At 41.2% G+C, this 14,137-nt stretch overlaps 1 protein-coding gene across 2 annotated transcripts in view; it reads right to left on the bottom strand.

Moving 5' to 3' along the window:
- Positions 1-375: 375 nt before the first annotated feature.
- Rorb (RAR related orphan receptor B) overlaps positions 376-14,137 on the bottom strand; it is a 183,437-nt gene continuing 169,675 nt past the window's right edge. For both annotated transcript variants that reach the window (XM_028874901.2, XM_028874899.2), the window contains exon 10: positions 376-6,046. In XM_028874901.2, coding sequence (XP_028730734.1) covers positions 5,891-6,046 — 156 coding nt within the window. In that variant the 3' untranslated portion in view covers positions 376-5,890. The remainder of the gene's footprint in view (positions 6,047-14,137) is intronic.

A 14,137-nucleotide genomic window follows, 5' to 3' on the forward strand; every position in this document is an offset into this window, starting at 1 on the left:
CACTGAATTCTTTGGAGCAGTTAGTTGACAGCCCTGTCCCTTTCCTAGTTGTATTACAAAAAGAAGCAGATACTTAACACCAATGACCCACCAAGATGCTTAAACCTTTACAACCGGTTTCCATTTAAAAAACTGAGAGGTACATAAACACTCAGAAAGGAAGCAAGTACATATTTTATCTTTGTTGTTTACCCCCCTCTACAAAATTGTTACAAAGTCTTATGCTTAAACAGAGACATAGAAAAATCAGTGTATTCACTGTCTCTAGTTATTTACAGCAAAAATTACAGAGACAGCATACATTGTATTAGACCTTCCACAAGCATATATTAAAAGTAATTACATTTGAAAAAATATTTTTTATTTTTCCTCTACATTTCTACAATACATACTCAGTTTTATGTGGGTGTAGTTTCCATTCTTGGGTGTGTGTTAATGGGATGAAGCAAACGGTGCTGTGCTTGGGTGTGGGGCTTGTGGCTTTCAGACATTCCTCATGAGTGTCTATGTACAGCTGTGCTGGTGACGTGAGACTGTTCACCATTAGCCACAGCCAGAGAATAAGTGATGTGACCCTCATGCTGTCAACAGGGGTGCAGACAACCTGTGTTTCCCAGAGTTGGGCTTTATTTCATTCCAGTAATCTTTGTGCTTTAGTTCTGGCTGTGAAGACAACCACTAGCCTGGTCTCTCTGATCCACTGGAGGTTGTGCTTTGGTCATGCAGGAAGCAACGGTTGCTGTGACCAGTTCACCTCAGAGGAATTTCAGCAGCTTCAGGGGAAAAAGTGCCAGACAGACAGCCCTACCTGCTGTGTAGGAACCCGTGACCTGCACTTCAGAACAAGAGGGCAAGGCTATCTGGATGGCAGAATAAATTGCTCAGAAATGTATAACTAAGAGAAAGTGAGAAAGTGTCACAGATTTTTGAAGCCATACATTTAAGGACACACATACAGGCTCTATACATCTGAGTTTCTGGAAAAAAAAATAGACAAGAAATCTAGTTCTTTCGGCTCTTCCACAGTGGAGCTCGGCAGAACACGTGGGAGTGGCTTTTGTAAGCCATCATTCAACTGATTGGCCTCTTCCTTTCGATTGCTATTTGGTTCGAGCCACTTGTTGCTCTATCTTTGAGCAGTGGTGGGTAAATGTGGAAACTCAATTGAGAATGAGACAGGCAAGATCTCTCCTCTCCCCACTGTACTCACATCATTCCAACACCACCCTCCATCAAATCTGGCCTGACTGGCTCTCTAGATGTGATTTTTTTATATCAACTAGAGGCGGCAAGCTGGCAGTCTGTGGACCTCTTCTGCTCAGAGATGTGTTTGTTTGGTCTGTACTATGCTCAGAGATGACTGTCATCATTGACAACCCAAGACAGCTTACGTAACTCAGAAGCACTGTCAGCATGCAACCTCGGCTGAATGTTGGCTGTCATATTGTAGGTAGGGCATTTCCTTGCTCGCTTACTACAACTGCAAGGCTATTTACATACACTCCTTGCCATTTTTTTTTGGGGGGGGAGTTGAGTTTTCATCTGTTGATTTGAACAGGCAGGCACCTCTGGTTCTGAAACATACTCCCCTCAAAAAGAAAAAGGGTTATCAGCCTGTTTCCAAAAGACGCCAGGGCTCCCCATACCAGGCCTTTCTTCTGCCTATGCATGATGTGCCAGCAGTTGCAAATGGAGCATCAAATAGCACTTTATCTTGGTGGCATTTCCCTCCTCTTTATAAGGGGACTCTGTAGACATTTCCCTCAGGTGCATACATAAAAGCTATATCTACCATTTGGTGCTTGTCAGAGCAGAGACATCCTTGCCTGAACCTACTGCCCTTTGTGGTAATTTCACTAGAAGCAAGAGTTAATACAGGAAAAAAAAAAAGAGCCAGGGAAAATGATTTGGACAGCAGCCAAAAATGTCCTTCTTCTGGAATAAGGAGAAACTAAGAGTGTGGAATGGCGCTGACATTACTTGCTTCTGGTGTTTTTGGAAAAAAAAAAAAAGGAAGAAAACAAAAACAAACAAACAACAAAACAAACATTTTCGGCTGTCCACGGGCCCTAAGAGTTATTTCAGCATTTGAGGCTCTTATGCACAGCGTTATAGTGAGGCAGTGGGAGCTGGCTATGAATCTTCAAGGCTTCCTCCAAATAGTTCAGCCTGACTGCTGGGAAGTAACCTGCTCAAGAAGGCAGCCTTGATGGAAATGCCCTGATGTCCCTTGTTGCCTCTTGTTAACATCCAGTGGGGTACAATCTAGAGTCTCCCAGCTACTGCCAGAGGAATAGAATCACTGAAGACCGCAGTAGTCTCTGCTTTTTGCTTAGAGGTACTTTAGCTCAGAGCCCTGAAGAAAGTATTAAGAAAAAGAAAATGCAGAAAGTGCGCTTGGAAAGTATCTCCTGACCTTCAACGTTTAATCTGGGAACAAAAGAGCCCCAGAAAAACTGACACCAAGATAGGCCAAGTCACAGACAGCATGGCCGTTCATAACTGTCAACCCAGATTTGAAATCCCTCACTTTCCTTCCAAACTTCGTCTTTCTTTCTCCAGAGTACAGATGCACTGGAGCTGTCATTCACACAGGCTGTCAGCTCTGTCCACTGACAGTTCCATCCCTGTATTTCTTTTGCTAACAACTTACACAGGAAGCCTGGATTAACTGGGAGATGTGTGGCAGCCTGGTTGTTTTGTTCTTTGCTCATTTTACAGAATGAAACTAATGTGTTTACTTGTGTAGAACTTTTAGGCAGGTCCCAAGAAGAAAAGCAGTTCCTTCATTTTCTGCGACGAAGCCACTGTGCCTGGTCTGAGGCCTGTTAGAGAGGGTCTCTCTCTGGCATGTTCAACTTCTGCCACTTAGGTTTCATTGGCATCTTTCTATTTATCCCTTCCCCCTTCTCGATGAATATTTTGTTAATGAAGCATCCCTGAGCAGATTCAGTGCAACATCTGCATCCAGCAGTGATTGTCATCCTTGAGGCATGGAGGAGACTACAGACCCCAGATCCTTCTTCCAGCGCAAACCTCAGCCTACCACATTTTGCACATTGGCCAGTTCTCAGGAGAAGGAACAGCATGCTGCGACTGTGTGTGGTAAAGGGAGGTTTTTTTTTTTTCCTACTGAAATTTCCTGTAGTCACTGAGATGTTCAAAGGGCAGTGTTTAAAGGCTTTCTTAACCATTAAAAACATGACATGATTCTCTTTTAAGGGAAAAGTTGGCAACTGCAGCCAAAACTGGAGCTCTCTCCTCTGGCTGGAAAGTGGGCTGTGCCTGTACTGGTCACCACTGTATGGTTCTGATTCCAGTTCCTAGCTGACTCTTGTCCTTTTGCTTCAAAAGGTTCACACTGTCCCAGTGAGATGCCAGCACTAGTGGAAATGACACAATTTCAAAACCAATGCCCCCTACCCAGGCAAGTGTGGGGAACAATCTTTTTCCTACACCACCTGTGGAGCAAAGGAGGAGAAAATTCTCAGCAAATCCTCTAAGGTAAACTGGAGGCAACCAACAATTCCCTTTGCAGCAGAGCAGGATTTACAGGCTGACAATGGGAAACACTGAGCCAACAGAACAATGAAAACAAAGTTTGACAAGAGTTCAAAGCTCAAAGGGGACCGCCAAGTAGGCACAGTAAGCATTGCCTATCGCAAGCCAATCATAAAACATACATCGCATTTGGAAGCAGCTTGGTTTAATTGAGTGCCTTCCATTACCCTGTTTTCCTAGCAATCAGAAAAGTATCTTTCCATTAGAAGGAAATATGACTCTTGGAATTAATTCTTTATACAAAGAGCTAGCAGGAGTGACATTTAGACCAAAAAGAACCGAGTCCCTGTAGCAGCATAATAAGCAGTCTACAGCTGTCTTCTCAGAACCAAAGGTAATTTGGTTCAATGTAGTTAAATTAATTGAATATAACAGTGGTTGAAAAAGAGATTCATTATTTTAAAGCCTTTTTGTTTTCCCCCAATGGCTTGGAATTCATCAATCATGAGGTGAGAAAAGCCCGTTTTCTGAAAGGAAAGACTAACAGGACTGTTTTGATCATCCACCAGAGTTCTGGGGCATTTCGGAGATGACTCTCAACCAAGAACTTCAGGAGAATGTAAGAGATTTAAAACAAACAAGCAAACAAACAAACAAAAAAACCCAAAGTTTCTATTAATGGAGATTTACAGATGTGTGTGTGTGTGTGTGTGTGTGTGTGTGTGTGTGTGTGTGTGTGTGTGTTTGTGTGTGTAAGGAGAAAAGGGCAGGTTTTTATAAGCTAGGGGCTATGCTACACTTAGTACAATATAGCTTTTGATATCTTATACACAAATGTGTCCCCTAGCTGCCTCTTTGAAAATCTTAGTTTGGACTACATCAGACTAAAGGCCTAGGCCTTACAGAAACCCGAAGAACAACTGGCCCCAAGCTCATGCTTTTCTGGTGCTTAATTTCATAGGAATTAGGGTGAAGAGCCTGTATAGGTCACCCTTACATTCTGTTCTTTTAAGTGGTTACAAAATGACCAATATGGATAGAGGATGTCTTTTAAATCTGTATAGGAAAGATTTTTGGCTTTGGGATACATCAGTCTCATAGACAAAACATTTATTTTTTTCTAATCTTTTGGATTTTTGCTCTATTTTTATAATATAGCATTTTGAAGCTGAAAAAATTGGAGGCCCCAGGCTCTAGATGGCTTTCTCCTTTCTATTAGCCTGTTTTCTAACAAATTATAATGAGTTTGAATTTAATGAATGACTTCTTTACTTTGTATGTTCTATTTCTTTCAGTTCTTTGGAAAAAAATGATTAGAAAATGTCTATCCAAAATGGCACTGGGACCTTGTTTTATACTTCTAGTCAAATATTTCTAAAAACATTGATGGTAGACATAATCTATAGACTGATTTTTTCCTTTTTTGTTAAAGAAATAATAAGCATCAAAGTCAAATATCTTTCACAATTGGAAATCTGAATCCAAACGGGGGTGGGGGGAACCTAATATTTTGTATTCTGGTGAAAAATAGGAAATATTATTGTCTGGTTTACAGTCTGATTTGTGAAACAGGAAAATGGCTTCAAATCCTTTTGCCCCCACCTCCATATGCAATCTTGATAGGGCTTTGAAGTCATTGATAGAAATGGAGCTTTTAGAAAGCAGTTATATGTTACACAGATTCCTTTGTAGACTTGCTTCCGAATGGGTACTATCCTGTTGTTAGGGATGGATGGAAACTCTGGCTGGAAAAGAAAACCCTGATTGTCTAACATAAAAGTAACATATAACAGAAAGTAAATCACATGAGAGAGCCTGACTGAACCTCCATTGCCAGTGGGCATGGTATTTGAAGCCACAGTGCATGAATACGTAATTGTCATATATAATACTCTTACATATTATATATTCATTACATACATGCACAGTACTTTCCAAGACAGTTACAAATTTCCACATGCATCAACTATCTAAAAACATAGAAATAGGTAAGCTTAGTAAGGGGATTTTCTTAAATTATATTTGAACAATCAACAGGAAAAGTAATCATGTAAAGTACGGCTCTGTTCTTGTATATATCTACAGTAAAATTCTATAAACAGTTGTCTCCAAAACATACCCGAATAAAATTAAAAAAGATAACACCCAGTGTCCTATATTTGTATATTTATGATCATTTCAAAAACAAACAAACAAACAAACAAACAAACCAAAGAGCCCCACTCAGGTGCATATTTACATTCTTCAAACTGTAGCGGTGAAAAATAATTCTATTAAGTGCAGGACATTCCTAATGTTGCAGTAGTGACATTTTCCTTAAGTCTCCATGAACACATTGCTTTTGTCTTAACGGCGATGCATTCCATGACTCTGAGAGTTCTCATCCCCTTCATTTGCAGACCGCAGCACAGTCAGGATTAAAGAGCTCCTTGTACAATGGAGGAAACAGTGTATTCACTATGTCTGGATGAGATTGCTTAAAGACCTGCAGCTTCTCCCCATGCAAGTTGCAGACTGCCGTGATAGTTGGTATCTTGGCTATTAACTGCAGAACACAGAGACAGAGGGAGACAAAGAGGAAAGCTCATTAGTGGACTGTCTTGTGAATTAGTGTCTTTCGGGGACCCAGATAAAGATAAATGGCTTTGAAAAAAGAGGTTTGGAAAGAAAGAAGGCTCACTTTCAGCTTCCCTTGAAAAGAAAACAAAAACATTCCTCATCCTATGGTCTAAAGAAAAAGAGAGAGATAGAGAGAGAGAAAGCAAGCAAGGAAGGAGGGCTAAGGCTTTTGGTTCATTGTTATGAATAAAATATGCACAGGAGGCGTTCTTGTTTAGTAAGTGTGAGTGGGTGCTGAGCAGGCAAGCTACCTGAATAGGAGCCCTGCTTCCTCACAGTCAAGGACAGTGAGACAGTGTGACTCTGAGGCACTTTGTGGCTCAGTCTTTTCACTTGTAAAATGGGCTTGTTAATCCCATCTTTCTCTTTGAGTTATGTGGACTGAGTAAGGAAGTGGATATGAAAGTGTTCAGAAATCTGCAGGTGTGAAATGTAATTGTTAGCTAATAGTATTATTACCTGTCATTTCCTACAGACTTCTAGGACATGAATATTAGATTTCTAAGCTTTGAAGGATGATAATATTAGGAAAGGAAAGGAACACAGTGTGAGGTTATAACACACAGGCAGAGGAGACTGTGGGGAGGGAGGGATGGGAATCACCAGGAGGGGAGCAGGGGAATTAGAGAGGGGAGCGGGCAGGAATAGGAGTGGAGTACATGCTGTGCACGCATGACAGTGTCATAATGAAGTTCAGTATTTTGTGCACTAATTACAAAATTTGTTTAACGTGTGACCCATGATTATCCACAATTCTTGGAAGTCAAACTCACTGAATTTATCTGCATCTCCCTAACCTTTTTTGACTCTGATCCAGAAAATGAGACTATGTTTACTCAAGAAAGTCTGAGAGGTACTGGCTTTGAATGTTTGTAGGGAAGTATTTCACAAACAAGTGGAAGACTAGCCTGTAAGCACCAGGCTTTGATTATGTCTCCTCTTCCCTTCCTCCTGCTCCTCTTCCTCATTTTTCTTGTTTTAAAGATGGAACCAAACCCTTGTGCATGTCAGGTGGGTGCTCTATCATAGAGCTATATCGACAGCTAACATGTATATGTATATAAAATCATTATATTATATACAAACATAATTACATATTAAAGTATATTTCTTTGAGTTAAGTAAGAAAACACTATTTGATGATAATTTAAATGATTCCCCATTGTGCTACATGCTACAAAAGTCTTAGGAGATGAACATTTCTGTTGCTAAACATGCTTACAATCATCCCTTAGTATCAAATTAACTTAAGCATATGTTCATACAACATTACTCCTCTCAGGTTGAGATAAACTCTTCTACAGGGAACACTCTTACTAAAGGTAAGTATGGTAGTTCCCACAGCTGTTTAAAGATGGACTGCAAAGTGATGATGATAAAATATAGTTAAGCAAACCCATGTGATGACCTGGTGGTCATTCCTCTCTCACCAATAAGAACACATTTCAGCCTCTGAAGTGAGACAGCAAACAAATAATTACCTCGTGGTTCTTCAAAATCAGAAATTTCCCCTCTTCCACTAACTTTCCTTTTAACCACTAATTACTCTGTAATGATTCTATAAGAAATGTAAAGCTAGTTTTAGGAATAGAGCTGCTGACACACTAAAGGGATCTAGACACATCTTTACGTGTGAGGCTTCAAACATTCAAAGATGTTTGAGGCTTCTGGCTCTGAAACCTAGCCATCTCTGCTGCTGTCTGAAGAAAGGCTAGGAATGAAAGAAGGTAGAATCTTTGTAGAGCATGTCAGACTTCAGACTGAGAATCAAGACTTTATCTTCAACAGTATGAACTACATTCCTTTCATTCAAGATACTTCACAAAAATTACCTGCATGCTTATTTTATATCAAGGTTTCACTAGACACTGGAATGCACAAAACTGTTATGGATTTTGCCCATAATGTACTTGCTAAGACAACTGGAGATTAAGTGACCACACTGATTAACACAGAGAGAAAGGCTGTGGTCAGATTGATGGGTGGTAGCCAAGAAGTGGTAGATATCTGGATGTCCTAACTTCTTGTAACAAGCCCTCCCTAAGATGTGGCAGCAAATTGAGCAGGGAAGGAAGAGTGAGAATTGTGCAGGCACTTAGGCACAAAAAGATACTGGATCAGGGGCAAAGACACTGGATATGTAGTGTGCTGAAGGCAGCTTAGGTTTACTGAGGCAAGGGGAACATGGATTTGGGGTTGATGATGGTAGAGAGATGTGCACAGCCAGAATATGGCATCTCTTATGGTCCACGTCAAAGTCTTTGGCTTTAAACATAAATAAAGATGACCAGAATACCATTCTGAAAGACTCACTTTGAGTCTGGGGTACAAAAGTGTCCTTTGTATATTTTTATATGTAAACAGTTTATAAGTGTCCACTTAACTGGAGCCCTTATTGAAGCTTTCTTAACTAGCTGCCTCACACAGAAGGAAACTACAACAATTTAGAAACACTTCCTGCACATCACAGAGTGCCCTGAAATAGTTATTGAGTGCAGAGGAGCCCTGAAAGCCTCCTGTAATCATACGCTGTTGCATTGATGATCTGCAGTGCTGCCGAAACTTCCAGATGCAACTGTGGAATGACTGCCAGTCTTTAGTGTGATAAGAATCACTGGAGGGCTTCTTCAAAGTGCAGATTGCCAGGACCCTCTCCCAGGGGTTCAGTTCCAGTATGTCAGATTCCATGCTTGAAGTAAACATCCCCTGTGAACACTCATGTCACAAGCCCGTGGAATAAGCTCTGAGAAACAGTGCCTTGGAGGCTCAGATTTTGTGGGGAGAAAAAAAAAAACTTTTAAAAAATTGACAAGTAAATTCTGTATTCTCTCTGAATTGGTCCTATTCCCCGAGTGTCAAGTAGGTACTTTCAGGTGACAAAGACATTTTCATGTCTACAGAAGGAAGGCTGTATTTGCTCCTTCTATTATATGATGAGGGACAAGTTAAGAGTCCTTGGTGACATATAGGCATTATATAGAGAGAATAATGGATACAGGGCTTTAGAATCAGGCTATGTTGAAATGCTAGTACTGCCATTCATACAATCTTGGCCAAGTTGCTTAACTCAACTTCCTTATTAGTCAGATGTTGTGTTAGGGTTCCTGTGGCTGTGATAAAACACCATGACCAGAAGCATCTTGGGGAGGAAAGAGTTTATTTCAGCTTACAACTTATTAGTCCATCACTGAGGGAAGCCAGGTCAGGGACTCGGCAAAAACCTGGAGGCAGGAACTGAAGCAGAAGCCATGGAGGAGTGCTGCTTACTGGTTTGCTCCTAGTAGCTTGCTCAGCCTGCTTTCTTATACCATTTAGGACCATCTACTCCTTGTCAGATTGGCTCACCCACATCAATCATCAATCAAGAAAATGTTCCACAGGCTTGATCACAGGCCAATCTGGTGGGGACGTTTTCTCAATTGAGGTTCCCACTTCCAAAATGACTCTAGTCTGTGTCAAGCTGACATAAAAACTAGCCAGCACAGATGGTGACTATAACATTTCCTGCTTCAGAGGGAGGCTGGGAGGATTTAATGAGTCAATACACATGGTTTTATAGTGCTGCCTGCCGTCTGCTGACGACACACATGATGGCTATTGTATTAGTTACTTTCTAGTCATTGCAACCAAAATACCAGAGAAGACGTCATGTGCAGGATTTTCATTTTGAGTCACAGCTTCAGTAGCGTCAGGTCATCATGGCACTGAGGGAGTGAGAGTGGGACAGAGGGAATTTTATCAAGGCAGGCAGCTAGAAGTGTGTGTGTGTGTGTGTGTGTGTGTGTGTGTGGTATTAGAATGCAACTGGCTTTACTTATTTTGACTAGACCCTCAGCCCCTGGGCTCTTTATTTTTTGCAGGTCCCCTGTGATGGTGCAAATGTGAATTGCCCCCAAAGGCTCAGATATTTGAAGGCTTAGTCTCTCGTTGGTAGAACTGTTTTGGGAAGGATTAGGAGGTGTGGTCTTCTTGGAAGAAGTGTGTCACTGGGGGTGGGCTTTATGCTTTTAAAAGCCCATGGCAGGTCCAGCTTCTTTCTTTGCCTCCAACTTTTGGATATAAATGTAAACTCTTAGCTACTGCTCTAGAGCCATGACTGCCTATCTGCTGCCAGACTAATTCCTTGCCATGATGGCCATGGACTCACCCTCTGAAACTGTAAGCAAGCCCCCTGTTAAGTGCTTTTTTTTTTAAAAATAAGTTGCCTTGGCCACAGTGTCTGTTAATTAGCAATAGAAAAGTAACTAAGACATCTCCAGCACATCAGGATGGATATTTCTCCCTCAGTTAGCCCTCTCTGGAAGTGCCCTCACAGACATAGTGTGGTGATTCTTAATCCAGTTGAGTAGACAATGAAAGCTAAGGTGTGATGCTTTCAGTTCCATATAGCTCTTCCTTCAAGGAGTGAAAGGGGTAAGGCCGTGCTCCTCAGACATAGATATGAGCAGCAGAGACCCAATTTAGTCCATAGCTAAGCACTAAAATCCAAGTCTGAACACACTGCATATTATTTCATGGGAAAATTAGCCATTTGCTTTTGTTGGAATGAGTGTGCAAAATCATGGTTATTTTTCATTTTCTTGTGGTAATAAAATTGTTCATTGACTGATTATAGACTAGATCCCAGTGCCATGGTTCTTCTAGCCTTTGCTGCTTCTGTTATGGATAGACCGTCTGAGAAATTGAAAGCACATGAGCAGGACTGGATCCTTGATGGCTTCTCATCTGAGTAGAGGTAGGGAACTGTATGTCTGGTTTTGGAGAAAGTTGACTCTTTTCCTCTTTCTGCTAAAAATTCAGGTCTCGGTAAAGCCTAGCTCATATTCAGTTCTGTCTCTTGTATGGGATTCAAATCCATTTTCTACTGTTTGTCTGTAGAATGGGCCGACTAGCTAACAAACACGGTCAGCAAACAACACTGAGAAAACTTGAGAGCTTTGTCAAACTCTATTGTCGCAGAATAGGCTGGCTGAGATATCCTATCAGCGGTGGGGATGGGAGTGTTGGTGTGGCATCACCACTCTGCAGGAATGACAGGCCAGGAGGCCATGCAGAGACAGTGACAAGTACTTGGCAGCACCCAGAAGGGCCCAGTGGAGGAATCAGCAGGCAGTCACTTATTGCTCATTAATATTATGTACTGCAGCTGGGGACCCCCATTTCAAAGGGAGCTCAGAGCAGCCTCAGCAGCAGTTAATGGTTCAACAACTTTTTAAACAGCTGGGGAGGTGATCCAGAAGCACTTGGAGATGGAGGGGGTAGTCAACTTGAAATCATTATGAAATTCCTTCACATCCAAATAATCTCCATTGCAGAACTAGACGGAAGATCTATAAAAGGGCATCTCACATTCTTTTTTTTTTATGGCAAGTGTTTCTTATAAGAAGGAAGCTGTAGCTTATGTCTACAGCGGTCTACAGGAAGTGAAAGCAGCTATCTGAGAAGAGATAACAATCCTATGCTTCTCTCCAGAGAGTGGTTTTATGAGAGAATTCACATTTTAAAAAGTAGAACATTTGATGTTGGGGAAATGGGACAAGCAGAGGGTAAAACTAGCCATCAGGATGTTGTCCATCCTGACACAGGAAGCCAGCAATGGTTTGATCAAAGTAGAAGAGGGAGAGGCTGAATGCATCCATGTCACCTGTCCAGCTTCACATTTCTTTTTTAATTTTTGTGTAACCAGACTAGGTAGTTGGATTAAAAATAATATGGAGCTTGAGATTCCTTTTCCATGTCATAAAACTCTTCCCTTCCTCTCCTCTGCCCATTCTTGACATCCATGTTGTGGCACATATTCTTTCCACCTGGCCATTGGGGGTGACATTGGAAGTAGGCATTTGTCTCAGCTGGGACTGGGATTTGGAATCAGACTGATAGCCCCAAGGTACTTTCTAAATGTAGCCAAGACTACAAGTAACTTAAGGAGCTCAGTGTATCTCCCCATGAGGACCAGGAACTGAAGAGCATTAGAGAGAGAGAGGAGGGAGACAAAGACAGAGACAGATAGAGACTGAGAGACACACAGAGAGAGACAGACACACACACAGAGAAATGAGCTAGCTAGGTATTTCAAGACGGATAAATATAAGTTGGAAAATCTTAAGGCTTCCCAATTCCAGTATCTTCATGGGTGGGAACTGCTTTTTTTTTTTTTTTTTTTTTAAAAAAAAAACTTTCGATTCCACCATACCTTTCTACTGCTTCATCTCATTTCATTTTATTTCTTAGCTCAGTTGAACTTGACTCACATTACTTGTAACTAAAGCACCCCAACGAGTACACCAACCTGCAACTTGAGGAGTGAAGAGTCACCTACTGAACTCTTCTGCTTTACAGGTGCTTAATCTGATGGACAGTGCTTGGAATTTTGTGGTGCTGGCCTTACAGTGTGTGCTGGTCCACTGTAAGCAGCCACAAGAGACTGACACAGTCTGGTCTCATCCAGGAGTTCCTGGAAGAAGCTGCCACACACTGTTTTCCATGCTCTCCTGGTTCCTGTATTCATAACAAATGCAGGTTGAAGAGGCAACCTATCCCAGGAGAGAGCTGTGTTCCATGAGGAAAGATTTGAAATTTAAAACTTGGGGACTCTGTTAAGGTGTTTTCTGTAATTCTGCCTGTTCTTGCACTATTCTGCTACGTATTTACAACTGTGTAGAAGCCTGAGGGGAGCTTCAGGGATGCCCCAGATGTGGTGACACAGGTATGTTACATTGTGATATTCACTGACTGATACAAGACATTAGAAAAAAATACAGACATTTAAAACTGCAAGAACAAATGCCTAGCCAAAATAGAAAAGAGAACAGTGAGACCGAGGACATGAGCCACAACATCTGGGCAGGGATGTCTTATTTCCTGATAGTACTGACTGCTTATTTCAGGTGAACTTGACCCCTATTCTCTAGTTACCTATCTAGGGAGTCTCAGACCACACTAAAATTACAGGCTTGGAAGGACCACAGACACAAGGCCTCAGCATTCTGTTATTAGCCAGAGCGGTGTCTGTTTCTGACCCCATGGAGAATGCAAGGAAAAACAGCGTGAATGGCTTTCTAGTTTCCCTGGCTCCTTCAGTATTTCAGTCCATGTGATAAAACATGGACTCTATGGGCCACATGGTTGTTTCTTCTATGTTCATTTCACAAGGGTCTTGCTGATGCCTGGTCCTCATGAGAGGATACATCAGCACTCAGCTGAGAGTGGCCAGGGATGATTCAAGTAAGATTTCAAACACCAACATGTAAAATAGGCTTAAGATTCCTATCTTTCAAGTTTTTCTCTAGTAACTTATATTCCTATAATAGAAAGAAGGTTCTTATTTTCAAGAAATAGTTTTCTTATCTTATACTAGAAATAGGCAAAGGAATTAAGAAGTTAGTGAGCCTGTTGGCAGTACTTCTCCTAAGCTCATTTTAGCACAGGATTCCTGGGAAGGTGGATGCCTTTGGAGTGGGTGTCTCTGAGTTTATCAAACATTTAGGAGGGGGAACCCACAAATTAATTGTTTAGCTGCTGGTAGTAGCTTAGGTTTAAATTCTGACTCTTGCTCACACACTGGTCCATTCTGGGTGAGGTACATGATCACTTGGATTTTCAATTTTCTCTTTCATAAAGAAAGCTAATAGGAGTATAAAACTTTGAGTAGAAAACTCAAAGTCAACCTAACTGGATTTATCAGTACAGTGTTGCACAAGACAAAATCTCAGCCACTCTGAATTATTCATTGCCTTGACCACTCATGTGATTTTGATCATTCATTGTTTTTAGTTGTAATCATAGCAGTGCTTTGTTTTATGCTCTATGTCATATGATATTATATCTCATATACATATATATTGAATATTCGATCTATAATAAACATTTGTGAGGTAAATAATACTACTGTGACTTAGGAACATTCTTTCCATGTGAGAATCTCTTCTGCAGTGTTAAGCGGTGGCTGTGATGTTGTATGAATATGATGCACTGCTTCCTGCAAAGTTAGGGCTTCATGCTGTAGTGTCTCACCTGG

Source organism: Peromyscus leucopus, chromosome 1 (assembly GCF_004664715.2).
Source record: "Peromyscus leucopus breed LL Stock chromosome 1, UCI_PerLeu_2.1, whole genome shotgun sequence".
Taxonomy (NCBI): domain Eukaryota; kingdom Metazoa; phylum Chordata; class Mammalia; order Rodentia; family Cricetidae; genus Peromyscus; species Peromyscus leucopus.